The sequence below is a fragment of the Panthera leo genome, chromosome D4 (genome assembly GCF_018350215.1).
Source record: "Panthera leo isolate Ple1 chromosome D4, P.leo_Ple1_pat1.1, whole genome shotgun sequence".
Classification (NCBI taxonomy): Eukaryota; Metazoa; Chordata; class Mammalia; order Carnivora; family Felidae; genus Panthera; species Panthera leo.
Window position 1 is genome coordinate 12,033,253 of NC_056691.1, and position 26,565 is coordinate 12,059,817.

The following is a 26,565-nucleotide window of genomic DNA, read 5'->3' on the forward strand; positions in this document are numbered from 1 at the left end:
AAGTTTTAAAATTTCTTAGAGAGAGAGAGAGAACGTGCATGCGTGCAAGCAGGGAAGAGGGGCAGAGAGGGAGAGAAAGAGAATAGCAAGTGGGCTCCATGCCTGGCATGGAGCCTGATGCAGGGCTCGTTCCCACGACCCTGGGATCATGACCTGAGCTGAAAGCAAGAGTTGGCTGCTCAATGGACTGAGCCACCCAGGCACCCCGATCTTTGGACTTTTTTTTTTTAAGTTTTTATTTACTTTTGAGAGAGAGAGAGTACAAGCACAAGCAGGGAGGGGCAGAGACAGGGAGACACAGAATCTGAAGCAGGCTCCAGGCTCTGAGCTGTCAGCACAGAGCCTGACTCGGGACTCGAACCCACGAACCATGAGATCATGACCTGAGCCAAAGTTGGACGCTTAACTGACGGAGCCACCCAAGCGCCCCCATCTTTGGACTTTTTAAAAGGACTTCTCAGTGACAAATACCTCTGTGTGGCACAAAGCAAAAGAAACAGACTCTTGAGAAGCCGTAGTCAGTGTCGCCTATTTGGAACTTGGTTCCCAGGCAGTGTCGTCCCTTAGGAACCAGGAGGATGTAAGTGGAAGAGTGGCCGCGTGTCTCACGATGGATGTGACTGTAGAAGTCCTGGCCTTACCCAGCAGGAGAGCTCCTCAGGGACTCACCCCAAACCTGTTGCCCTTTCTTAACACCCCTTTACGAGTTTTCTGATTTGTCATCGCATTGTGTAATAACCCTAAGTTACGGGACCCCAGGCTCACGGCCGTTTCTGGTTTTCAAGGCCCCCTGCGATTCGCCATCGCCCTGCCTGCTCCCTAAGGCAGCTCACGCTCCCGGTAACACTGCAAAGCCTGCCTGGCATTGCCCTGCTTTCTGACCTCTAACAACGCTGTCTCCCCACCCCTCAAATTCCTCATCCCTCACTTCCCTGTTCTTCAAATGGCATCGCTCGTTTAAAGCCCCATTCAAAGATTATTTTCTTCAAGAAACAGTCCCTGAAGCCCCAGGGAAGATCATCTTCCAGAATGTCCTATGTGTACATCTCGTAGATATTTATCCTTCTCATTTTTGGGGTCGGAGACATTTTATATACCTGTCTTCTCTGTTCCTCCAAGCTGGGATCAGCCCGAGGGCAGCGTCTGGTTCTCTCTTATTTTGGGCCCAATGGCCCCCTTCACTGCCTTCTATTCCTTCATGTACAGAGTTTCCAGGAAAAAAAAAAAATGTTGAACAAAACTTGGTTTTCCAATTACTAATCACACAGCAAATTAGAAGAGGCTAAGAGACCAGACACAGGCTGGAAGTGAAAAGTCGTAGTATATTGAAAGACAGTTTGGCAAAATTGTAGCATCTCTTAGGTGCAAGACACTGTGTTAGAGGCTGCTGAGAGTAGGAAGGAAAAGTCAGACCTCCTTTCTGACCTGGAAGTTTATCACGTAGCAGGAGGAACGGGATAAGCCTGGCAAATGCTGGATTAGTGTTTGGGCAGGACATGAATATGTGCCCAACTGCAAGCAGCTAGAGCGGGGTTGGCCGTCAGACTGACACACGGTGCTCAGGGCGAGCAGAGAAAGAAGGGCTTGTATCCGGGGGCAGATAGGGAAGGGCTGCCTGGAGTCTAGGTGTCTGAGTTGGACCTTGGAGAATGGATAAATAAGGAGAGTGTGTAGAACCCAAGAGAAGACAGGACTCAGAGGACAGTGAGGAAATCGGCCCTGGTGGTGCTGGAAAATTGCAAGGGTTAAGGGTATATTTAATGGACTTTTCTGAGAAATTCTGTGGTTCAGGGGCACCTGGGTGTCTTGGTTAAGCATCTGACTTCCGCTCAGGTCACAATCTCACAGTTTGTGGGTTCGAGCCCTACATCGGGCTCTGCTGACAGCTCGGAGCCTGGAGCCTGCTTCGGATTCTGTGTCTCCCTCTCTCTCTGCCCCTCCCCTGCTCACGCTCTGTCTCTCTCTGTCTCTCAAAAATAAATAAATGTTAAAAAATATTTAAAAAAAAATAAATTCTGTGGTTCTCTACTCTGAGTGCCCATTAAAGTCACCTGAGGGAACTTTTTAAAGAAAAAAAAAAGAGATTCTATACTCAGTGATTCTCAGTCAGCCTGGAGTGGGGTCTTGGCATCAGTATCTTCTTATGGGTTTTTTTTTTTTGTATTATTCAAAAATAAATAATTGAGAGAGAGAGAATGAAAGGGGGAGGAGCAGAGAGAGAGGGGATAGAGGTTCTCAAGTGGATTCTGTGCTGACAGCAGAGAGCCCGATGTGGGGCTTGAGCTTATGAACCACAGAATCATGACCTGAGCAAAAGTCAGACGCCTAACCGACTGAGCCACTCAGGTGCCCTGTGTGTCTTCTTATGTTTTTCAATGTATTTTTAATTAAAGTTTTTTTTTTTTTTCCCCACCACAAAACCAACTCTGTGATTGTTTCTGATTATAAAACTAAAAATTTGGACAAGCCCTAAAAGTATAGGACAGAACTTAAAAATCATTTGAAATCACACCCTTCTGGGTTAGCACTGTTAACCACTGATGGGTTTTGGGGGCACCTCTTTATGCATAAAAACACACATAATTTTCCATCAGTGGGAACATATAATTGTTGTTTTTCTTCAGGGAGGCTATTTGACAAATGAAATCTTTTTGGGGATGGGGACACTTTCTGTCCTTCCCCCTCCACCATGTCACCCCAAATCCCTGGTAACAAACTGGGGAGTCTCCATTTGTGTTTCCATGTTATGTTATCCTACGTAAATATGTAGGAAGTGGGGGCATTAATGATTTATCTTCCAAAAATGGGACATAGTGTATCTACTTCCCTACATACTGTTTTTCTCACTTAAAGGTGTATTAGATACTCCCCCTCTTTTTTATTCTTTTTTTAAAGGTTAGCCCTCTATTTCCTTGTTGTCTATGATGGCTTGGGGTTTGGCCCATAAAAACAATGTTGTCACACATACTATTCTCTCCCTGGGGGCGTTTCGCTCCATGGAGGAAGCTCCCAGGTCAGAGATTGTTCCTGGTGGGGAAGGCGTATTTTTTCTTCTGTTTGTCTCATTTTTTACAAAAATTACATAATCAGGGGTGCCTGGGTGGTTCAGCCAGTTAAGTGTCCAACTTCAGCTCAGGTCATGATCTCATGGTTGGCGAGTTTGAGTCTCGCATCAGGCTCTATACTCATAGCTCAGAGCCTGGAGCTTGCTTGCTTCAGATTCTGTGTCTCCCTCTCTCTCTTCCCCTTCCCCCCTCAAAAATAAATAAACACTAAAAAAATTACACGTTCAACCATTTGGTGAGCCTATTTTTTAAAATTGAGGTAAAACTTAAAATGAAATATACAGATATTAAGGGTGCAGTTCATTGAGTTTTGACCAGTGGATACGTGCATCTTGACGAATGTATGCACTGGTGAATAAGAGATTTAAAACATTAGTTTTGCCCGTTGTTGGACTTCACCTGAATGGGGTCAGGTATGTACCTTTCTGTGTCTGACTTATTTTGCTCAGCGTAACACTTTTGAGATTCATCCATGATTTTGTGTTGTATCAGTTCCTTCTTTTTTTTTTTTTTTCTTTTGCACATCAGTATTTCATTATATAAAAACATCACAAGTTGTTTACTCCGTTCTCCTGTTGATGGACATTTGTGTTGTTTCCAGCTTGGGGATATTATGAACAGAGCTATTATAAACATTTTTGCATAGCTGTGGTTTTTCTTGTGAGCCCGTTTTCTTTTCTCTCAAGTAAATAAGTGATACGGTATTGCTCAAGGCATGTGGCAAAAGTGTGTGTCACTTTATAAGAAGCTGCTAGACGGTTTCCCAAAGTGGTTGGGGAAGAAGTATTGTTTTCAGTTTTTTTTAAAAAATTTAATGTTTATTTATTGGAGACAGACAGAGACAGAGCACAGGTGGGGGTGGGCAGAGAGAGAGAGAGAGAGAGAGAGAATCTGATGCAGGCTCCTGAGCTGTCAGAGCAGACGTGGGGCTCGAACTCATAAACCACAAGATCATGACCTGAGCTGAAGTCAGATGCTTAACTGACTGAGCCACCCAGGTGCCCCATTTTTAATTTTTAAAAAATGTGTTTATCTATTTTGAGAGAGAGAGAGAGAGGCAGAGCTTGTGTGGGGGAGGGGCAGAGAGAGAGGAGAGAGAATCCCAAGCAGGCTCCCTGCTGTCAGTGCAGAGCACAAGTTGTGTGTCTATCCTGTGAGATCATGACCTGAGCTGAAATCAAGAGTCGGACGCTTAACTGACGGAGCCATCCAGGTGCCCCAGGAGAATAAGTATTTTTAATTTAAAATACGTGGCCGGTTTCTTCGTTAAAGGGCCTCAACTTACATTTCTACTGGTGCCCCTCCGTCAGCCAACAAGTGTTTCTCTCCAAAATTTGTCAGTCTGAGGGGCTGGTGTGGGAGCTCATGGGTTATAGTGGCTTGCAGTCCCCTCATTGCTCGAGATGGGGTCCTCATTTTTCAGAAGCTTCCCGGAAGATTCTAACAGGCAGCCGGGGTTGAGAACCGCAACACTGGTGATAATGAAAAGGAGGGGAGGATCTCTCTGGTGGCATCAGGTAACACTATCAAGGTTGAAGGGTGAATATTGTTCATGGAGAGGCTTGAACAGGGTTGTTTGTGGATGGTTAAAGAGATCAAGGAGAAGTTGGAATATAGCTGCAGAAATATTGGGGGCACCGCTGGGATTGAGAAGGGAGGGGGAGGATCAGGACAGAAAGAGCAAGCAATACAAAATACATGGTTGTCTGGCATCATTTTATACAGAGCCTCAGGGTTGCTTGTGTCTGCTGGGCACAGCGACTGATATTCATTATTATTTGGATAATGATTAAACTTTCCAAAAGTCTTGTGTAAAGGGATTAACATTCACCAATCTGGAAAGCTGTTCCATCCAGACCAGCTCACCCAGGAAGTTCCAGAGAGCTGAAGTTTCCATATACACAGAAGCCTTGTTGTGTGTAAATAATGCAGCCGTGTGTGTGTGTGTGTGTGTGTGTGTGTGTGTGTGTGCGTGCCCACGCACACGCGCGCAGCCCGCACAAGCCTGTTTTCTCTCTTAACTTGAATGCCTTGTATCAAGAATGGACTTGAGGGGGAGGGGAGTACTTTGCAAGATGACACCTAGTATTACCTGAGGGGGGCAGAATCCTTAGGTAGGATTTTGAGGCTTACATAAGTATAAGAAATAGAAACCACACTGCATGGTGCTGAAAAAGTGAACTTGGTTGAGCTTGGTTGGTGTTTGGGAAGAAGAGAGCCTCGTGTACATAAGCAGAATGTAGCAACTCTAATAGCTGCTTATTTGTAACTACTAAAAAGTACTGTTAGTAGTAAATCAGGGAGTTCTCAGCTGGAGACTTTGAGGGAAGCAGCTCCCTGGGAGTAATACTTCCCAGCTGAATTTAGCCCAGTGTAAGGACTATTGCTAATTATGAAGAGGGGCTAAGAGAAAGCCATTGATCCCTGAGAGGAAATAAAATCCCCCCTCCCAGACTCTGCCTAGAGAACTCCTGTCTGAACGGCCACAGTAGTTTTCCCTTAGAAGGCAAAAATTGAGTGCAGATATTAGCAGCAGGATGTACCTTCAGACATGTGAGACAGTGGAAGAAAAATTCAAACACAGCCTTTTGCTTCTATGTGCGTCTGTGGGGTATGTTGTGGATCTAGGTGTGGGGACATTGTTAAGACAACAGTCTCTGTGGACAAACCAGGAAAGGACAGAAACCAAGTGGAAATGAATGGATAGGGTCCATCCAGGTAACTCTAGTTGCTGTAATTTTTTGTATCTGAGGCAGAATTTATATCAAAATCTGGGCATCAGTGTTTGATATAATAATGCATCCCTTTCACTGTGGTTTAAGGACAGAGAATAAAAAATGTTACAGAATCCATGGAGTTTTGGAAGAGGCAAAACTAATCTATGTGGAAAAAATCAAAACAGTGTTTGCCTGTAGGAGGATGGGAGCAGGGATTGATGGGGAAGGGCATGATAAAACTTTCTCTGGTGATTCTGTGTTCTCTATGCTGATAAGGATTTGGGATGCACAGGGGTTACGCGTTACTTAAAATTCTGCAAATGGCGTGCTTAAGATCTGTATGTACATTTTGTGTGTGTGCATGTAAATTTCACATCCAAGAAAGAGAAAACCAAACCAAAAAAGAATGTGTCTATTAACGCGTGTAATCATCAGTGGACATTTTTCCCTTCGCTTCATAGTCAACATGTATTAAAAGAACTATGTTTTCTCCTAATTTGGAAAAGTACCATGAATTTGTTACAGGAGGGTAGCTACAGGGTGAGTTTGGTTAGAAGGTAAAAATCTTAATTCAATAAGAAAGAAGACTCATATTTCCTCTTAAGTAACTAAAACACTGTAGATGTTCAGTTATTAAAGATTACTAAAGAATTTTGCAGCTAGTGATGTTGAAGCTGCCTAATTAATCTAACAAGTATGAAAAAGGTATGTCTCTTCCTTTTAGCCAAAATTTAACAGCCAACTCTAACAGCTCAACAGGCAGAGCAAGTTAAGTATGAATTTTGGCTCCTAAATTACGGGTCTTAATTAGCCAACATCAGGTTTTGCATATTTTTATAACTTGATTCAAGGGAAACTTAGAAATATGGCCAAAAGTTTGCCAAACATTTCACTATAAATATGAGATTACTCATCTCTGATGTCATCACTTCAAATAAAGAAAGCTAGAACCTGTGACCACATTGAAGATGTCAGCTGAGAGATCTCGTTAAAGTCTATGTGGTTTGGGGATACCGTTCACCAAATATACCCTGTGTTTCTTATAGGCACACGATAGCTTAAATTTCCCTACCCACTTGGAGTTAGGTAGAGCCATAAGATTTGTTTTGGCAATGAAATGTGAGCTAAAGCGAGGAGTGTCATTTCCAAGAGGAAGATTTAGGCTAGAGTTACGAGACTTAGCAAGTTAAAAACACAGGGCACCCAATTAAATTTAAATGTCAAATGAACAGCTGATACGGTTTTGTTTTTTGTTTTTGTTTTTTACTATAAACATTTCTCATGCAATATTTTAGGACATAATTATACTAAACAATGATGTTGTTTATCTGGATTTGAATTTAACTGTGTGTCCAATATTTTTCCTGGCAACCCTATTTTAAGTGCCAGTGTGCGTTTTATCGTGTGCTCTCCACCTCTGGCATAGTGATCATTAATCTCGAGATGGTGGGTGGTCCATCAACCAAGGTCCCTAATGGAATATGATGACCAGAGCCCCCGGCTGACCTGCAGTGGGCATGCAGAATATTCAAGAAATAACTTTGTTGTTACAACAGCATACCCTAGCCTACCCTGACTGATATAGGTACTGCCTGGCATGGGACCTCACCATATCTCATTCTGCAGGATTGGTGCTCCAGGGTAGCCTGTGTATTCATTCTCAATAATCAGATTGTTGTTCTGCCTTTTCCCCTTTAAGGTGGACTTAGGCGAAGGCAAGATTTGCTTCTGTTGTGAAGAATTTCAACCAGCCAAATGCACAGACAAAGAAAATGCCTTGAAACTCTTCCCGGTTCAGCCTTGTAATGCTGTTCACCTGCTACTCAAGGTACTCGAATGGATTTGAACCTCATCAGTAAATAGGCTATAGAGCCCCCAAGAAGGCAAAGTTACTTGAAATATTCCTACCCTGTTACCTCCCTCCAATAATTGGGCTGCTGAACGCAGATAGGAGCCAACCCTCATCAGTGACCCAGGGACAGAACTGAGTTAGGAAAAAGCGCAGATTACTGTGTGTCTCTTAAATTACGAATGGATGGCTTTCTTTGTGTTCAAGAATTATAAGATAGCGAAAAATGTGAAGAAGCCTAAATATATACATATGTACGTATATATATTTATGTACATGTATGTCCATACCACACACGATGCAACTACACATATATGATGTAGCTTTTAGCAAAGCCTTTATTTTATATTTTTTAACTTTTTTTAACGTTTATTTTTTGAGAGGGAGAAAGACAGAGTGTGAGCAGAGGAGGGGCAGAGAGAGAGGGAGATAAAGAATCCAAAACAGGCTCCAGGCTCTGAGCTGTCAGCACAGAGCCCAATGAGGGGCTCGAACTCATGAACTGTGAGATCATGACCTGAGTTGAAGTCAGATGCTTAACTGACTGAGCCACCCTGGTGCCCCGGCTTTTATTTTATATTTCAAGTAGGCCCACACATATGTGGGGTTTGAACTCATGAACCTGAGATCAAGAGTTGCATGCTGTATGAACTGAGCCCACCAGGTGCCCCGGCATTGAGCAAAACGTTTAAACTGCATGCCCGTTTGTCCTTGTACTGATGCTCCTTTGTTGGCTTCATCGAGTCCTGCGGGCTGTTGGGTGATGTTCAGCCAGGACACATAGGTTTGGGAGAGATATCCGTTAGTAAATGCAAGAGAAATTCAAGCACCTTACCTCTTGTTTAATAGGCAGCAACTATAGTAACTGAGAGATTAAAAATAAATGCTTCCAGTTGCAGAGAGGAGTTCAGAATTACCCTTTCTTAGGGAATTGGATGAAAGTTGTGTCCTGACTTAAGCAAGGCCGCTAGTCCCGTGAGTGACAAGATCAGTTGGTGAACCCTGAGGTATTAGCTTTTGGATAATCCCTCACTGACAGACGGGCTTTCTTCAGATCTTTCTTTTGGGTTTATTTTTTGTTCAAAGGAGGGATCTCTCAGCTGCCAGCTCTCTGAATTGTGTAGAGTGTGAAAATGGCCTTCTTTCTTTGGCTTCTTGGTTTTCTGGTAGCTGAGTCACCCCCAAACTTTCCGAGCCACAAACCCTCTTGGGGAAAGCCTCGCTAAGGTGCCAGGACTGTGGCAACAGAAACTTCTGGAATTGCCTTTCCTGCTATTTTGAGACGTGTTTAGAGAAGAGACGCCCTATTTACACTCTGGCTGGCCTGCCCCCCTGCGTTGTCATAGTTAGGTGCCCAGGGCAGCCCAGCCGGTCGCTCCTGAAATAGAATCCGTGGCCACAGATTAAACAGCACGCTGTCCTGCTGGGAGGCTGCAGGAGGGGGAGGCTGGGAACTGCTATCATCGACGACCCCACCTTCAGAACCGACACTCAGCTGCTCTCCTGGAAGGAATGTTTCCAGACCACATTCTGATGCTTGCAAAAAGAAAAATCGTAATCCTAGGGCTTTTGGGGACAGCAAGCTTCCGAGATCAGTTTTTAAAATTAAGAAGTATACATTACTGCCTGAGAGTCCTAATAATAACCAGCATTTATCTGGCACTTACCATAAGCCAAACGTCAAAGTCCTTTGCGTGGTTTTTCTCATGAGAATCGCCTTGTTGGGACATTACTATTATTATTTTTTAAAGTTTTGATATTGCCTTCTGGTCATCAGCTTTGAAGTACTCGGTGGTGTTATTATTTCCCTGTTCTAGAAAGTTCTTTTCGCCCTGTGTGCCTTGAACGCCCTGACCACCACCGTCTGCTTGGTGGCAGCTGCCCTTCGCTACCTCCAGATATTTGCAGCCCGAAGATCCTGCATCGTAAGTCCAGACACGGGGACACCAGGACTGTGTTGCACTGAGCCTTTGTAGCAAAGGTCGTTGACTAACCAAGGTGCTGTTTCATTAGGATGAGTCCCAGATTTCTGTCGAAGAGGTGGAAGAACATGGACGGATCCCAGACCCCGATGATTTCGTGCCGCCAGTGCCCCCGCCTTCCTACTTCGCCACATTTTACTCCTGCACACCCCGGATGAACCGCAGGTAGCCTGGGTGCCCCCACCCCAGCTCTCTGTGAGGACTCATGGAGGATTGTGTTATTTTCCAGGATTTTCTATCCCCCCATCCCGCCCTTTTGTCTGATAAACTGTGCCAAACCAAAGAAAAGTCACACCTTGACCTAAGGGTACACTTTTTCCACTTCAATTAGCTTCCCAGGAAAACTGACACCCAGTGAGATGGCTGCTATAATGTGACAAGATTGAGAGCTGCCGTTGCCCTGGAAACACGCTCAGGCCAAATCGATGTTCATTATAACACCATCAGCAGGTTCCCAAATCATGACATTCTTCCCAGCCATTAAAAAAAGATTAATTATTCATGACATCTCCCTGGTCTAGAAAAAATAGACACCATGCTTATTTTCTTTTTCAAATTCTAGCTCAAAATTTATCATTTGTTTCTTAAATCTCAGGAATAACTATTTGCAGAAAGAAATGCTGCATGTGTTTTTCTGGTTGGTAGCAACTTCTAGAATTATACCTCCTTAAATATTGACTTCATTTATTCATTCAACAAACATTTAATCAGTCCTCGGCTGCTTCCTAGTCACCATGCTGGGTTATTGACATTCCGAATGAGTTAGATCCGCCTTCTTCCCCTCTCCATAGCTCAGAGTCTGGGTCATTATGGAGGAGTATTGCAAGGATCATAGTAGATCTCAAGAGAGAGATTTGGGTGCACAGAGGAGGCCCACATAACCCATGATCGTGAATGGGCTGCAGAGAGCTTGAAGGCAGAGTCAGCCAGCCAGAGTTGGCTTTCTGGATGAAGTGATCTTAAGCTGAATTTAAAGGATAAGCAAACTATATTTAAGCTTCCAAAAGAAAAATCTCTGAATTCTCTAAGACTGGTGTCTTTAGCTCAATATTCAGAGGGCCAGGAATTTCTACTTTTAATCCCCAAGGCACCCAAAGGAGAGTTGTCAAATTTGGTGCCAGGCTTGAGGTTTTTGGAAATCCATTTTCTAATGCTCAGGGCAGCCACATGTGGCTTTGAAATAGGCCACCAGTGGGAGCCACTACACAGATGCCATTAATGTTCTTTTCAGTGGGTTGTCTTCCTGCCTTGTCACTCAGAGTTGTACCTAAACCCCATCTCCATGCCCTCCTCTGCTCACCCACCTAGGGGCAGGTAGGGATGGCCACAAAGCTGGAGGGGACAGCTTCTGGGTGCACGGAGGACAGCTCAGCCTCCCTGTTGTTCAAGGGGTGGTGCACTGGAATGTCAAAGCTTTGGGGGCTAGGATGGCTTCCCTAGTCTTTTAGGAAATGAGCCAAGAATTACAGCGGCCAGAGAGACAGAGCAATAGAACACATATTCCTTGTGCACCTAGAACACATTTGCTCATACTGTAGCCCAGTTTCAGGCTGTGTGCAGTGGACATATTGGAAGGCTGTAGAAAATGCCTGTTATTTCATGGTTGGGAAGAGAAATGCCCTCTTCAGGAAGAAGAATTAATTGGCTTTCTGATACTGTGGGTGAGCCCTTGGTTGACCTACGAGGAGGCAACAGACAGATTTAATTTCCTGCGGTGGCAGAAAGGGAAAGTGACTCATGTGGGTGTAGGAGTCCTGCTGTCCAGCAGTGCCCCTCCCCACTTCCCTTCCCCTCTCTTCCATTTCTCTTATCAGTTCCTCCATAGTAATGCTTATCAATGTGGGTATATCCACCTTTGGGTGCATCCCTGGATTTGCCCCTCTGAGTCCTGAGACTGTCCTCTCCAAATCCAGACAAGCATCTCCTCAAGAGCTTTGCCTTTCAGAACTTGCCAGTAGGAACATGGAGGGGGGTGTTAAAGTAATCCATCCCTGTGAGAAAGAAGGCACTGCTGGGCCTGAAGTATATACCTGGAGGCCGAGATCATATCTCCAATGGGCAAACACCCTTATTTTCTGCAATTCTCCCAGTATCAGAGGGCGGTCCACTTTGCTTACTAAAATGGCTAAATGTATTCACCTTTGCATACATATTGAATCAAAAGCATTCTTAAATTTGGTCGACTTTGCTAGATTTTTAGCTATCTACCTTATAGACACTAGTTGTTCAACTTTAACTGGTAATTTTCTTTCTTGTAAGCAGGCAGGCAAGAAGACTGATGAATGTTTTCTTTAGTATTTCCACAACCGGTTAAGAGTTTTCACACAATGGAAGCTCCCACTTCCTGTAAGATATCATGACCTCTCAGAGAAGTTTATTTATTTTACTTCTATAAATACAACCACTTCGTGCATTGCTACCTCCCTGAGAAAGGGCTTCTCAAATTACCATCATAAACAGAAACCTGATTGCAGTGAAGGTTTCTGTGCAAAGATGGGTTTCTGTCTTGTGACTTGATTTGTAAGGGCAGCAGGGGCTGCGTCTTCTTCTTCCGTCACCCCGGGGAGCCCCCCATCCTCAGAAATTGGTTGGAGCCAGGAGTCAAGAAGCAGAGCTTCTGACCTATTCCGTGACTGTGGACCTAGTTGAACCATGGTGATGTAATGTGTTACGGAAAACTCAAGATTATAGAAAGCAGAACACGGGCAATTTGTTTCTTGGTGGTAAACATAACAAGCTCATTTCCTTTCCTAATGAAGTTCGAAACCCAAACTCAAGTGGAGCCAGGCTGTGCTGGTGGGCGACTCGGTGCTCAGTGCACCCTTGCCTGGCGTCCACATCACTGTTCCAGGACATAGGGGAGGACCACTCTTTGGTCGTATGAGTTGCTGTATGACCCTTGCCTGAGTTCTCAAGGCCTAGTGGTCAACGTAAAGCAGAATGCATTTGGCATGGTCTGTCGGGGTTTTCTGTCTACCTTCAGTAGTGAAGGCTTCCTGGAGAGTTTGGGATGAACTTGAAAGAGCCCAAACTCTGGAGTCTGTTACCAGGCTGCCCTTGGGGGATCTCTTACCATTTCTGAGTCCAGGTTCCTTCTTCAGCTGTGGTGTCACATGGCCACTTAGCTGATTTTTAAGAGACAAAAATCTCTTTATCTGTGTGGGCCCCACCACAAGCAATTAGAGCAGACTTTCTAGAGGTGAGGCCTGGGCCTTCCATAGTTTGCAAACCTCCCCGGGTGATTCTACTCCCTAGCTGGGATCGGGAGCCACGAGGGATCAGGAGAAAACCTGCCAGGTCATAGCAGACCTGCTTCCCTCCCCAGATCCCTGTGTACCCAAAGGAGGTGAAATAGAGAAAACTATTTAATAGGAAAGGAACTTTCCTTTTCTCCTCTAGAAGCATCTTCTATCAAACAGAGGCTTTCTTGGTCATTATAGTAACCACCATAAGAAGCCATTCATTTGCAGTCAATTTAGAGAAAATGTGCCCCCTTTCCCCCTAGCTTTCCTTCTTGAAGAGTTTAAGATTTAAAATGGAGGTCGGTTTGACCACTTGGCCCCAAACAAGACCTCTCTTCTCTGTGAACATACAGGTAGCCACTGGGTGGGGAATATCAAACAAAAGACCACCAGAGCTAACAAACAAATTGGCAAAGCTGGGGGTAGTCACCTTCCTGGGGAGGACGCTGCAGTGAAGAAACACAAGGGGAGGCAGGCGCCTGAGTGGCTCGGTCGGTTAAGCGTCTCACTCTTGGTTTTGGCTCAGGTCATGATCTCGAGGTTTCGTGGGTTCAAGCCCTACATCGAGCTGTATGCTGGCAGCATGGAGCCTGCTTGGGATTCTCTCTCTCTGTCTCTCTCTCTCTCTCTCTGTCTCCCCTCCCCGCTCCCCCCCCACCGTTTGCCCCTCCCCCACCCACGCTGTGTCTGTCTCTCTCAAAAATAAATAAACTTAAAAAAAAAGAAGCGCAGGGGGAGCTGGCTGAGGGTTTTGGGAGTACAGGAAAGATGGCTCTGGAGAGGACAGAAGGAGTCCCTAGGGCTCACTGAGTGAAATGAGCCTCCTTGTTCACTGGTTGTATTGTTAGGAAAAAAGAACATCACGTGTTTTTCAACTTTTTTCCTCCACCAGAGTGGGCACAGGAATAAAATGAAACAACCGTAACCCCCCAGAGCAGCTTTCTGAGAAAAGCAGGCCCTGCACCCAGCTGGCCCAGAATCTGTCACCAGTCTCTTCAGGTTACGTCCCATTTTCACATTTCAAGAACAGACGTTCAACTATTGCTCCTGTCCCTTATTTTCATTCTCTAATACTCCACAGCCTGAGTACAGATGTTCTGGTCTTCCTTGTGTCTTTTAAAGAATGAGATATAATTGACCTAGAACATTCTATTAGCTTCAGGTGTACAGCATAACAATTCAATATTTGTGTATATTGTGGAGTGATCACCGTGGTAAATCACCACACATAGTAACAGGATTGTTTTTCTTGGGTTGAGAACTTTTAGGGTTTACTCTCTTAGCAACGTTCAAATATGCAATACAATAGTATTAACGGCAGTCACCCTGCTGTGTATTATATCCGTAGGACTTATTTATTTTATAACTTGAAGTTTGGTCAACAGATACAAGAGTCTGTGTATTTTAAGCTACCATTTTACAATTTAGGTTCTTTACAACCTTTTTGCGCGTGTGCGTGTGTGTGTGTGTGTGTGTGTGTGTGTGTGTGTGTAGTTTTTTACGAACACAGGCAGAAAATCTTGAGATTTGTTCCTTCATTTAAATTTTTTTTAATGTTTATTTATTTTTGACACAGAGAGAGACCGAGCATGAGTGGGCGAGGGGCAGAGAGAGAGGGAGATACAGAATCCCTGGAGGCTCCAGGCTCTGAGCTGTCAGCACAGAGCCCGACGAGGAGCTCAAACTTGTCAACTGCGAGATCATGACCTGAGCTGAAGTCGGACTCTCAACTGACTGAGCCACCCAGGCGCCCCTGTTTCTTCATTTATTTGCTTTGGAGGGTCCCTCACTCACAGGACAAAAGCCACAGTGCCTGGCATGAAGCAAGTGCTCAGTCAGTGTTTGTTGACTGACTACATTTAAGATGGGTTACTCTGTGACTCCTCCTGCAGTACACTGCTTTGTCTTTGAGCTGTGATGTCGCTCGCTTTTCTGGAAAAATTAATTCATCCCTTCAACTATTTAACAAACAGTGAGTTTCCGTGAGTGAGTTTCCATGAATCAGACATTAGGGAAGCCCAGGCAAGAAATCTGTCGTATCCTAATGTAAGAAATAATTGAGCTTCCCTGAGTTCCTAGTTTTGTTTTTGTCTTTCATTGAGGTGACATTCTCATAACATGAGTGGAACCATTGGAAAGCGTACCATTGAGTGGCATTTGGTACAGTCACCATGTTGTGCAACCTCCACCCCCATCTGGTTCTGCAGCGATCTCATCACCTCCAGGGAGGCTGGTACCCACTGAACAGTTATGCCCCAATCCCCTCCCCTCAGCCCCTGGCAGCCATTAACCTGCTTTCTGTCTTTGGGATTATGGCTTGCTTTGGATTTAAAAGGAATGATGGCAGGGACACCTGGGTGGCTTAGTCGGTTGAGCACGTGGCTTCGGCTCAGGTCATGATCTCATGGTTCGTTAAGTTCAAGCCCCACATCAGGCTCTGTGCTGTCAGCTCTGTGCTGGAACCTGCTTCAGATTCTGTGTCTCTCTCTATCTCCACCCCTCCCTGACTTGCTGTGTCTCTTTCTTTCTCAAAAATAAGTAAAGACATTGAAAATCATAAAAGGAATGATGGCATTGCACTTGCCTAAGAAACTCTGGGCTTTCCATCGGAGAGCAGCTTAGACTATCCCCTGCTCCAGGGCCGGGAGATGGTCATGCAGGAGTGAGGGGTCATCCACGCTGTCAGTGGATGACCCTCCACGGGCAAAGGCCACCATGCAGTTAGTTGCAGCTGCTGTCGGATGCGCGGAATTCCCGTAGAATCTGCTTCCTGATGCCAAGATGCTTTTTCTAGGATGGTCGGTCCTGATGTTATTCCACTCCCACATATCTACGGAGCGCGAATCAAAGGTGTGGAAGTGTTCTGTCCTTTGGACCCCCCGCCTCCCTATGAGGCTGTGGTGAGCCAGACGGACCAGGAGCAGGTACAGTCTATAGTTTCTCCTTGGTACCTTGACTGCTAGTAGGAGGTGCAGCATGGGGCACAGAGAACGGCGGGAGACTGGGCCCTGCACTTGCTCTGAAGTTCAGTGGAGTCCAGATGGGGGCGGGGTTGAGTATCACCAGATAACCCTCTTTTCTCCTGTGACGTAGGGATCTTCATTCCACATGCCAGAAGGATCAGAAGGTGCCATGAGCCCCTTGGAGCCAATCTGCATGCCAGTGACTCAAGGTAATAAACATTATCACTGCTCAAACTCAGGGTTCAGTAGCGTAAGAATCAGAATGGTGACCTATAGGATACTTTGTTGGGGGTCAGATACCTTGGAGCCAGTGGTCCACACTGTATCCTTTGTCCAGGTGTAAAAGTACTGTCAACAATTAGGGTTGGCAAGTGGGAGATACTATGTAAACAGAAATAAAGATATCCTTAGAATTTTTTTAGGAGTGGGGCGCCTGGCTGGCTCAGTTGGTTAAACGTCCAACTTCGGCTCAGGTCACGATCTCACAGTTCATGGGTTCAAGCCCTGCGTCGGGCTCTGTGCTGACAGCTCAGAGCCTGGAGCCTGCTTGGGATTCTGTGTCTCCCTCTCTCTCTGCCCCTCCCCTGCTCGCACTCTGTGTCTGGCTCCCTCTCTGTGTCTGGCTCCCTCTCTTAAAAATAAATAAACATGACAAAAAAAATTATAAGAAGAATCTTTGAGGAGTAACAAGGCTCTTCGCCCTGTGAAATGGATTATAGATTATAATTTGGCAGTCCCATGTTTTCCCATCTCAGATTTTCTTTCTCCTGGTAAAATAAGCTGGGCTCTTTTAAAGGGAAAAAGGAGTTTTGTTGATTTCAGGATGATTTTCTGTGAGATTGCGCTGTCATTTTTTTTTTTTTAATTTTTTTTTCAACGTTTTTTATTTATTTTTGGGACAGAGAGAGACAGAGCATGAACGGGGGAGGGGCAGAGAGAGAGGGAGACACAGAATCGGAAACAGGCTCCAGGCTCCGAGCCATCAGCCCAGAGCCTGACGCGGGGCTCCAACTCACGGACCGCGAGATCGTGACCTGGCTGAAGTCGGACGCTTAACCGACTGCGCCACCCAGGCGCCCCTGCGCTGTCATTTTTAACCTAGGGTCTATGTCACGCTGCCTTCACACAGAGTGAATGCTGATTTTCAGTCCTGCCTCAAAACGCTAGAGTCAGTTTACAGCTATCCTTGTCCTTTAAGGGAACACTGTTACAGCTTTCTTTCTTTGGAGAGGTTTTAAATGGCCCAGAAAACTGTCCACCAGCACAAAATGGCAGTGGTGATAAATAATGGATCAAGTGTAGCTATTTTCGACGGAGGTGAATTTTCAGTGGCGCCATTTGGAACAGGTCTCTGTTCTGCTCACCTTCCATCTTCGAATAATGCAGCTGCATTCTCCCTCCTAAGCATGTTTGGGATTCTTCCACTTCTTAAAAAAAGTTGTCCAGACCACACTCAGGCTCACAAATGACGTGATTTGGTCATCCTGAGCAGAAGTCACCCCTTTCTTGAGTGGTTTTACCTATCTGCTCAGCGGCCCTGGCTCTTTCCCTTGGCCTTCAGGAGTTCCCGAGCCTGGCCTCCACTCTGGGCCGTGCAAATGCCTCGTCTTTCTGCCTTTGGTCTGCAGCCCTCACAGTCACCTTCCCCGGGCAGGCATGTACTTCCACCCACGCAAGCTCACCCTGGATTCTCAGAAACGGGAAAGTGGCCAGGAGCTTTCCCTGGAGAAGATTCTAACACTCTTAGGAAAACAAACACGCACACACACACACACCCTGACATTTTGGAATGGCTTCTTTATTTTGCTCTGCTCTTCGACTTAAAGTTTTTTGTTTGCTTGTTTTAGGTGTGGAGGGATGGTTTGGAGAGGCGGCGGTTCCCACAGTGCTGGGAAGTAAAAACTCACTGGGCCGGGAGCCGAAGCAAATGTTGTTCACTGTATTTTCCTGCCCCTACAGGTTGGGGCTCACGGGTGTTTCCCGCCCAACATTTTGAAGGCTGCAGCTGGTGAAATAATGTGCGTTTCTCTTTTTTTTTTAAAAAAAGAATCAGGTGGGGACAGTCCTAACACACCTGGAGAAGAAAGTGGATCCGTGTCAGCGCCCGATGCAAACCAGCTGCGTCCTGCGGGCAGCTGGAGAGCCCCGCCGCAGCTGAGGGCGAGATCCAGGAGCGACCCTGTGCTCCATCATTCCGCGGAGAGAGGTGATGGCACTCCCCAAGCTACTTGCAGGGCCCCGTGCACGTGTTTGCCCAAAGGTGCCTGGTGAAAGCTGGGGGTGGGGTGGGGGCAGTTTAAGAGATGTCTAGAAAGAGGTTAAGAGGTCTTGGGAAAATAAGGTATTCTGCATGCACATTAGGAATATATATCTGCCACATCTTTTAAGACTGGTATTGAGTTTTTCAAGTCATTGTTAGCAAAAGCATTTGGTTGCACGTGACCACGGAGTGCTACTATGTGAAGAAAACAATGCAAACCTGACTCTGATTTCTGGGCGCTCACAGTCCTGTGGAAATAAACCTTCTCTCTGAAGGAAAAAGTTAAAGGGCTGTATTTTTTTTACCCCCTCTCTTTTGATTTATCTTTTTTTTTTTTTTTTTTTTTTTTTTTTTTTTTTTACTGTGTATGAGTACTTGAGTTATTTAAATCGGGCTTGTTTTGAGAACTTTAGCCAGAGTGAGACTCACTCCAGTTTTCTCCCTCTCCGTTTTGAGTTTGTGTATAGATGTTATTTGTATAATTTTAAATCAAAAAAAAAATTTTAATTAAAAATTTTTAAATAAAGTTTTTTTTTAACGTTTACTTATTTTTGAGAGAGTGCATGCAAACGTGTGCACGTGGGCAGAGGAGGAGCAGAGAGAGGGAGGCAGAGAGTCCAAAGTGGGCTCCACACTGACCGCAGAGGGCCCGATGTGGGGCTCGAACCCATGAACTGAGAGATCATGACCTGAGCCGAGGTCAGATGCTCAACCAACTGAGCCACCCAGGCACCCCCCAAATGTAAAAATTTTTAAAAATGTAAAGAACATTGAGTCCTTTTTCTGGATACATGAATACCTGAATACGTGAATACCAAATAGCTCTTCATTGTGGAAAATTGTAAAAAATAAAGGAAATAAAGGAAGACAATGAAACTGTAAGGCTACCAGTACAGGCTTCTTTCGGTGACCTGTTCTAACAAGTGGCCTCCGCTCTCCTGAAGCTCGATGCAAATACGACTTTGCAAACGCTCTCCCCCTGCTCTCTCTGGGGCCCCGTGTTGTCCCCTCCCCCCACTTGTAGTGTTGGTTCTGTCCCTCTGACAGCCTGTGTTGTTTGCCACAGCTCTGGACTGACCTTGTGGGCGCCAGAGGGAACATTCCTCTTGTCTTCTGCGCTGGAGGAGTCCCACCGCCTGGGACTGAGCACCTCTGCAAGCCCACAGGCCAGCAGCCTGGCCCCTCAGCTCCCCAAGCCCATTTCACAGAGGGTCTCTACCCTACCTGGCAAGTTGAGGACTCGAGCTGGCCACCTGCCTGCTTCCACGGGAACTTGGCTGTCTGAACAGCTTAGTGAGATCCTTCCAGAGCCCCTTCCCCATTCTGCAGTGCTGCGGGGGCAAGGATGACACATGTTTACCTGTTGGAGCCCTCAGTTGTAGAAGGGACCAGATGGCCCTCCAGTGACAGTATGCAGTCTCTGACTATCCTCACACATGAGTGTCTGTAGGGAGCATTTCTGAAAACCTCCTGCTTTGTGTGGGAACATGCACATGGCAGCCTGGAGGATGCCACTAACCCCTGTTTAGAGCTCCCCATGTCTACTTTTCTCCAGAGGAAAAGGAGTGCTCCCCTTCCTCCTCCTGTTCTCCCACCCTCCGCCTCCTTTCTTCCTCGAATATCAAATTTCCGCTTGTCAGGCCTTCACAGACTCAATTCTCCAGTGTTGTGTACGCTGAAGGCTGCTGGCTGGCTGACGAAAACGTGGAGACCAGGTCTGAGTTTCACTTCACCCACTCGATGGTGCAGTAATGTTCTGCTGGTTCTGAAACCCTTCTGATGTAGGTAGCTGTGGAAATTAGGGCCTGTGGTGGATTTCCCAGGCCATGTGTTGACTTTGAGAATGACATGTGATTTTTCTGCACCTAGATTTTTCTCTCCTTAATAGTCAGCCATAGAGCTACCTCCCAGCCATGGTGTGAGCATCCATAAGTCAGCACCATGCCCTGAGGATGTTTAGGGCAAAGGTACAGTCAAAGGGAGCAGAGCACTCCATTCATCCCACAGTCTTGTCTCTCCTCAGTCTAAGTGCCACCTTCACCTTCCCCCCCGCCCCTTGGAACATTCTTTCATCGGGCCGGCCATCTCTTTTCCTGTTTCCTGCTCACCACCCATCCCCACTTACCAGTCATTACTCCATGGACCGTTGCTCCGTTGCAGTTTGCATTCTGGATGCTCTTCTCTATCATCTGTCTTCAGCTTGGTGGTTGTGTTTTATGTGCCACAATAAAATGCTTCGGGGACATGTCCTTTTGGAACTTCAGGGAATAAGTTTGTGTCATCGTCGTTGTTGTTTTATTTTTCCCTCTGCAAGACGAAAAGCAAGACGTGCATGGTCATTGGCATTTGCAACATGCTTTCCACGCCAAGTTTAGTGGCCCTCACTGTCTCCGTCCAGGCGTGTGTTCACGGGGGCGTGGCCAACGGGCACGTATTGTCTGTCTCTGCCCACAGCTGCCCCGGTGCTCAGCTGTGAAGCTGCCACACAGACAGAGGGAAGACCGCAGCTGGCCACGGTGACCTTGAGGAGAGGTCTGAGATGCAGAGCTTCGCGATGCCGGCCTCGGTCCCTGATAGATTACAAGTCCTACATGGACACCAAGCTGCTGGTGGCCAGGTTCCTGGAGCAGTCCTCCTGCAGTATGACCCCGGACATCCATGAGCTCGTCGAGAACATTAAATCTGTTCTGAAGTCTGACGAGGAGCACATGGAGGAGGCCATCACGAGTGCCAGTTTCCTCGAACAGGTAGTTTTATTACTCATCTTGGGCGCGAGTCGGAGAACTTGTTTCCATGGCAGCTGAGGCAGCTTCTCTGATTTCCAGTCCAAGGCACATAAGTTCCTGGTCACGTATCAAGGGAATTGGGAATCTTAGGAGGTCTGGGGAGGGAGAGAGAAGAAGCTGAAGCACTTTCTTTTCAGGTGTGATGACTTTTCCACAGGCTCCTTGTCCCAGGGAGAGAAAGTGATTTTCCTAGGACGTGGAAGCACTCCTGGGAAAAGAAAGGGGTGCAGCTAGGGCAGAAAAGCAAGGAGTCTGGGCATTGATTGATAGGGCATGGTTTCTCAGCCCTGTGGCAATGATGGACATCCCTGAATTTTAAAATTGGCAGCATTCTGGGAGCTGTTGATATTCCCATGAAGTATTGGCAAGATATCTAAACCAATAGGACTTAAAGGAATAAATGCCTTTTCCTCTGCATAGATTAAAAACCACAAGGCAATTCCCTAATCTGAAGTCACCCAGTGGAAACATAACATTGGGCATGTAATATAATCCATTTGGGTGTCGGTTTTCTCATTTTTACCTATTTTATTTGATTATTTAATGTGTATTTATTCATTTTGAGAGAGAGAGACAGAGAGAGAAAATCTCAAGCAGGCTCTGCACTATCAGCACAGAGCCCGATGTGGGGCTCAGACTCATGAACCGTGAGATCATGACGTGAGCCGAAATCAGGAGTCGGACACTTAACTGACTGAGCCACCCAGGTGCCCCAGTTTTCTCATTTTTTAAAAAAGTGAAGCCTTGGACTGGATGGTCTCCACCCCTGTACCTCTGAACGAAGAGGGTTTGCTCCTGATGAGAACTGCGGACGGGTCAAAGCTTTAATTACCCACCTCTTTTAAAAGCCATTATGTTTTAGGCACTTACTTTGTTGCCCCTTGTACGAGGCGCGGCCATGGTAGATCTCAGAGCACAGTGGCTCACGGGTGATGCCTGCCGGTGTCTGTGTGCATTAAGTGCCCAACGCATACACTGGGCTGCTGGGCCCAAGGGAAGTTGCTGCAGGGTCCTCGATGAGTTGTTAAGACGGACAAAGTCCCTGTTCATCTTCCTTTCCGTTTCCCCTTTCTACCTGCTGGCCTCTTTTGACAGAAGCCAGTTTCTCTCCTGGCCCCTCAGGGGACCCAGGGGAGTAGAAGAGACATCTGATTACTCACATGAGCAGGTACATGAACCGGAGACCCTCTTGTTGGCTGCTTTCTAAACCAGTGGTCAGCCTGTGGTCTTGGGTCAGGCTCTCGTTAGTGTCTGTGTAGGGGAGACATTTACATCCTCATATCCCGGGCCCACGCCGGAAGTCATTCCCTACCTCTTCCTCTCTGTCCAGCCCCGACAGCCCGAGAAACAGCAAGCATTTGGAGCCACTTGTGCAAGGCTGCCAAGCCCTAGGTAGGTGAGAGCTGGCGTATCTGCCAAGCCATTGGCGTGGACCTTCTGCACGGGCTCCTCTGGAAAACAGCTTTGGGGAAAAAGAACAAGCACTTTCAGTTCGACAGATGCCGTCACCGCGAATGTCTGTCGGGTCTTTGTGCCGAGTCTGGATAAAAGTTCAGGCACTGGGATTGCTGCAGTGGACTCCGGGTCATCTGCTGGCTCCTTCCAGGAGTGGCCCCCAGCGGTGATGTGTTGTAATGCCACGTCTCTCCCCAGACAGAAGGAAGTAGGGACAAGCAGAAGGAGAGCTTTTATTTCTGACTCCACTCAGCTTTGCACATTTTTACTTTTCCTGGTATTACTAGAATGCCTTTTTAGAGCCATTTTAATTTTTATCCGTGTCAAAACCACTTGCCCTAATTTACACGTAATGACAATTGACGTCTATGATTGCTGGAGTTTTCTTTTTAACCAGAAGGACAAATATAATAACAGTATGGTAGCAAAATTTAATGTCCCATCTCTTGGAGGGATTTTCTTCCCATGACCTTAAAATCTCAGAATGGTACAGGGGTGCCCTGGTGGATCAGTCGGTGAAGCGTCCGAGTTCAGCTCAGGTCATGATCTTACTGTTCCTGGGTTCGAGCCCCGCGTTGGGCTCTGTGCTGACAGCTCAGAGCCTGGATCCTGCTTCAGATTCTGTGTCTCCCTCTCTTTCAGCCCCTCCCCCACTCACGCTCTCTGTCTTTCTCTCTCTCTGTCAAACATTAAAAAAAAATTTTTTTTTAACTCTCAGAATGGTACAAATGAGATGAAAAGTCATCCCAGCGATTGCTTTCTGATAGAACAATCACAGGTCGTAATGAAGCACCTGGGTTTTTCTCAAGTCACTAACAGTACTACAGGTCATATAGTCATGACTGTGCCGCTTCTGGAAACTTCCACGTACCTACCCAACAATTCTCCCCTCGTCAATCCCAATTGGATGAGGAATTCCCTGTATTTTTGCCATTTTACGAAGTAAGTGCTAGCCTGACATGTTTAAAGTCACATATGTGCTCCACTGCAAAACAGATCGAGCAGTAGAACCGTTCTGAAACATTTTTACAAATAGAGTGGCTCAGTTTTTATGCTGTTTATTGTGTTTTTTATCCAAGGGTTGTCAGGTTGATTGGAAGGGTCGCTGGTTTTGGTTGACATTTTCTAACCTCATTAGCTGGACTCCATGCCAGACTGGTAGTCACTCACTTTTCAAGCACATTGCTGTCACCTGGGCTCCTGTTAGAACTACTGATGCTCCAGCCCCACGTCACAATTGCTGTCGGGGAGCTGGGAATCCACGTCACCAGCTCCTGTCCCCTCCAGAAACGTGGAGACCCGGGAGGTAAAGTGAGGCAGGTGGGCAGCCGACACCATAGAAAATTGGGGGAATTTCGTAGGAACGTTAGAAAAGAGGCAGTCAGTCTGTTGAAAGCATCTGTGAATTCCAGTTGTGTTCCACATGGGGAAAACAGCCTATTTTCTTTTCCAAAGCAACTGAGCTGCAGAGTGCATGGATGGATAGAGGAGGCCGGTTGCAGGGACCTCATGTGGTGAAGCTTAACGTGTCCCTCACCCTCTTCTTCTCCCCAAGATCATGGCCCCGTTGCAGCCCAGCACTTCCAGGGCCCACGTGCCACCCTCCCGGAGACAGCCTGGACTCTTGCACCTGCAGAGCTGCGGGGACCTCAGCACCTTCGTCCCGGCGGGGAGGCCGAGAGCCCAGAGGAGGCCCCGCCGAGCGGAGGCCGAGCGGCCCCACAGCCTCATCGGCGTCATCCGGGAGACTGTCCTGTGAACCTATGAGGCCAGGCCCCTGGGGGGGCAGGAAGGAAGATGGACCCGGAAGGAGGAATGATCCCCCAACCACGGGGTCCCCTGGCTGGGAGTTGGCGCGCCCTCCGGGAACTCCTTAAAAGGGGGGGCATGCTGGAGGACATTTGTCCCCCCTCTCTGGCACCTCGTTCTGCTGACTGAGCCCATTCAGGGGTGGACAGGCAGGTTCTTCCGGGCACTTTTGGCTTTTGGATGCACAGATCTGGAGGCCTCTGCCAGGTCACCTGGGCAGAAAGTGGGCTAGTGAATCTTTGCCCACCTCACGCCCCGTGGCTCTCTTCCTCGCCGTGTGCCTCCCTCAGTGGAAGGACAGATCTGCTGGGCCGCTCTTGATAGCTCCCACGGCCTTTCGCTGCTCCCTGGGAGAGCAGTGGGCACAGAGGCAGGACGATTAACCCCCATGTCTTCTGCACTTGTCAAGCTTCATTTTAGGTCACCCTCAAATCACAGTCTCTTTAGGAAAAACGGGGAACTCGTTCAGTGACAAATCGTGACGAAAGACGTTTGGGAGAGGGTCTTGTTGATTCCATTTACTCGTGCTTGCGAAACTAGAGACGGCTAAGGCCTGGCGGAGAATAAAAATGAGTACTTTGGACCTCTGGGCTCGGTGTATACCATTTGCACGTGTCTAGGTGACCTAGGCCTTTCCTTAGGAAGGGCTGAACACTTGAAGCAGAGGTGGGCAGCTGCTCAGGTCCAGGTAGACCACCAAACCGGCTTCATCTCCAAAGCACCATCCCCCTGGGGATCACAACGCGACCTTCGTCCATTCAGCCAGCGCTTGGCTGAGTGGCTTTAGGGAACGGCTTCCTTCTAGCTGGGCCGTGAGCAGCGGATCAGTCATTACAGACAGGGGATTCGTGCGAAGAAGGGAGAGAAGGTTTCTTTGAAGAGCTGATGTTTGAGACTTTGAGAGTCAGGGAAGGGTGCTGCAGGAGGAGCGAATGGCCAATGCTACCCTCAGCGCTAGAGGCCAATGGGAGCAGAGAGAGGGCAGAGGTGGGAGGAGCCTCAGGCTGGATTTCCCTGCTAACCGTGAGCTACCCCGGAAGAGTTTTCAACTGGAGTAACAGATTCCATTTACATTTCAAGAGATCAGATGCAGCTGGAGAATAGTTTAGGTTGGGGGCTGAGGCTATAAAAGGAGAGACCATCTTCCTTGCCAGGCCCTGCCTGTGCTCCGGGGACTGTGGTAGGGGAACTCTCACGCTCTCGGTTCACCTCCCGACGGCCAAAGAGGTGGGTGCTCTTCCTGGTCCCATTTTACAGATGAGGAAGATGAGGTTCCGTAACTTGCTCCAGGTCCCTCAGCCCTTCAGTGGTAGAGATGTCGTGCCCACCCGAGCAGCCCCTCCAGAAGCCACGGTCTCTCTCCACCTCCCGAACAGCGGCAGTCTGACATTTCCCGTTTCTTTCACGCAGTGCTTGCTGAGGCCTCTAGCTAGGCTGACAGAAGCACAGACTCTCCTGGCTGCAAGCCGCCAGGCCAGGCCAGAGTGGGAATTGCAGCGGGGCCCCTGGAGGGGCTGAGTAAGGAAGAGGGGGGAAGACCGTTTGGAGGCGCTGGTTGGGGTGGGTGGGGAGCACTGGCTGTGGGAGCAGAGCCGGACGCGAGGGAGAGCTGGGGGCTGCAGGCGGGCTGGGGGGCTGGCAGGCTGCTCTGGGGCAGGTGGGCTGTGTTTGTGGAGGAGGTTGATGGCGGCTTCCCCACCTGCAGTTTCTCTGTTCTCCTCCCCCACCCCCAGGCACTGGACTCTCTGTGGCAGCAAGCAATCTCTTCATTTTTCTAGAAGCCCTCGCCGTCAGCCTCGCAGCTGCCCACTGGGGGTTTGGTCCGTTTCCCTGGGGTGGGGGTGGGGGGTTGGGGGGGCGGGGAGGGCCTGGCCTTTCTCACATCTCTATGTTTATGATCTCTCCCATTCTGGGAGGGCATTGTCTTTAGCCACATCCGTCTTCTTCCCCTCTTGTACCATTACCTCCAACTGCCACTGAGGGCCTCCTCACCCGGAAGGCTCAGAGAAGGGGGGTGGGCACCTCACGTGCAGACAGCGTCCGCCTCTCTAGCCTTGGAGGACCACAGAGGTGGTGACAAAGCATCTCAAATGTTGTTATCAGAATGACCTCAGAGGGTTGACTGATTGGCGTGAGGGGTTTTTAAAATACATTTTCACTGGTGAGGTACAAGATGTGTGGCTGGGCAGGAGCCTTGCATGGCTACCGTCGCCTCTGCTCCCATGGGGAGTAAGAATCGGGTCCCCACTTCGTGAGACTGTCCTGGGATGGATCAGGACACGGGCTGCTCCTTCATAATGTTGGCATCTGTACCTCACCCTTTCACACAAGCTGTGTGTCCAAGTGTCTGAAGACCGAGTGGGACTTTCCCAAGGTTCCAAACTGTTCTGCACAGACATGCCAGTGAGTGTTTGTGTCTGGCTGGCGGAATTTCTTT

General features: G+C 47.4%; 1 protein-coding gene across 1 annotated transcript in view; it reads left to right on the top strand.

Moving 5' to 3' along the window:
* The window catches only part of FAM189A2 (family with sequence similarity 189 member A2), a 66,716-nt gene extending 42,005 nt beyond the window's left edge, over positions 1-24,711 (top strand). Inside the window, exons 4-11 of the mRNA XM_042912666.1 lie at positions 7,482-7,610; positions 9,449-9,556; positions 9,645-9,778; positions 15,650-15,779; positions 15,949-16,027; positions 17,866-18,024; positions 20,533-20,825; positions 23,875-24,711. Of these exons, the coding sequence (XP_042768600.1) occupies positions 7,482-7,610; positions 9,449-9,556; positions 9,645-9,778; positions 15,650-15,779; positions 15,949-16,027; positions 17,866-18,024; positions 20,533-20,825; positions 23,875-24,078 (1,236 nt within the window). The 3' untranslated portion in view covers positions 24,079-24,711. The remainder of the gene's footprint in view (positions 1-7,481; positions 7,611-9,448; positions 9,557-9,644; positions 9,779-15,649; positions 15,780-15,948; positions 16,028-17,865; positions 18,025-20,532; positions 20,826-23,874) is intronic.
* Positions 24,712-26,565: the final 1,854 nt, after the last annotated feature.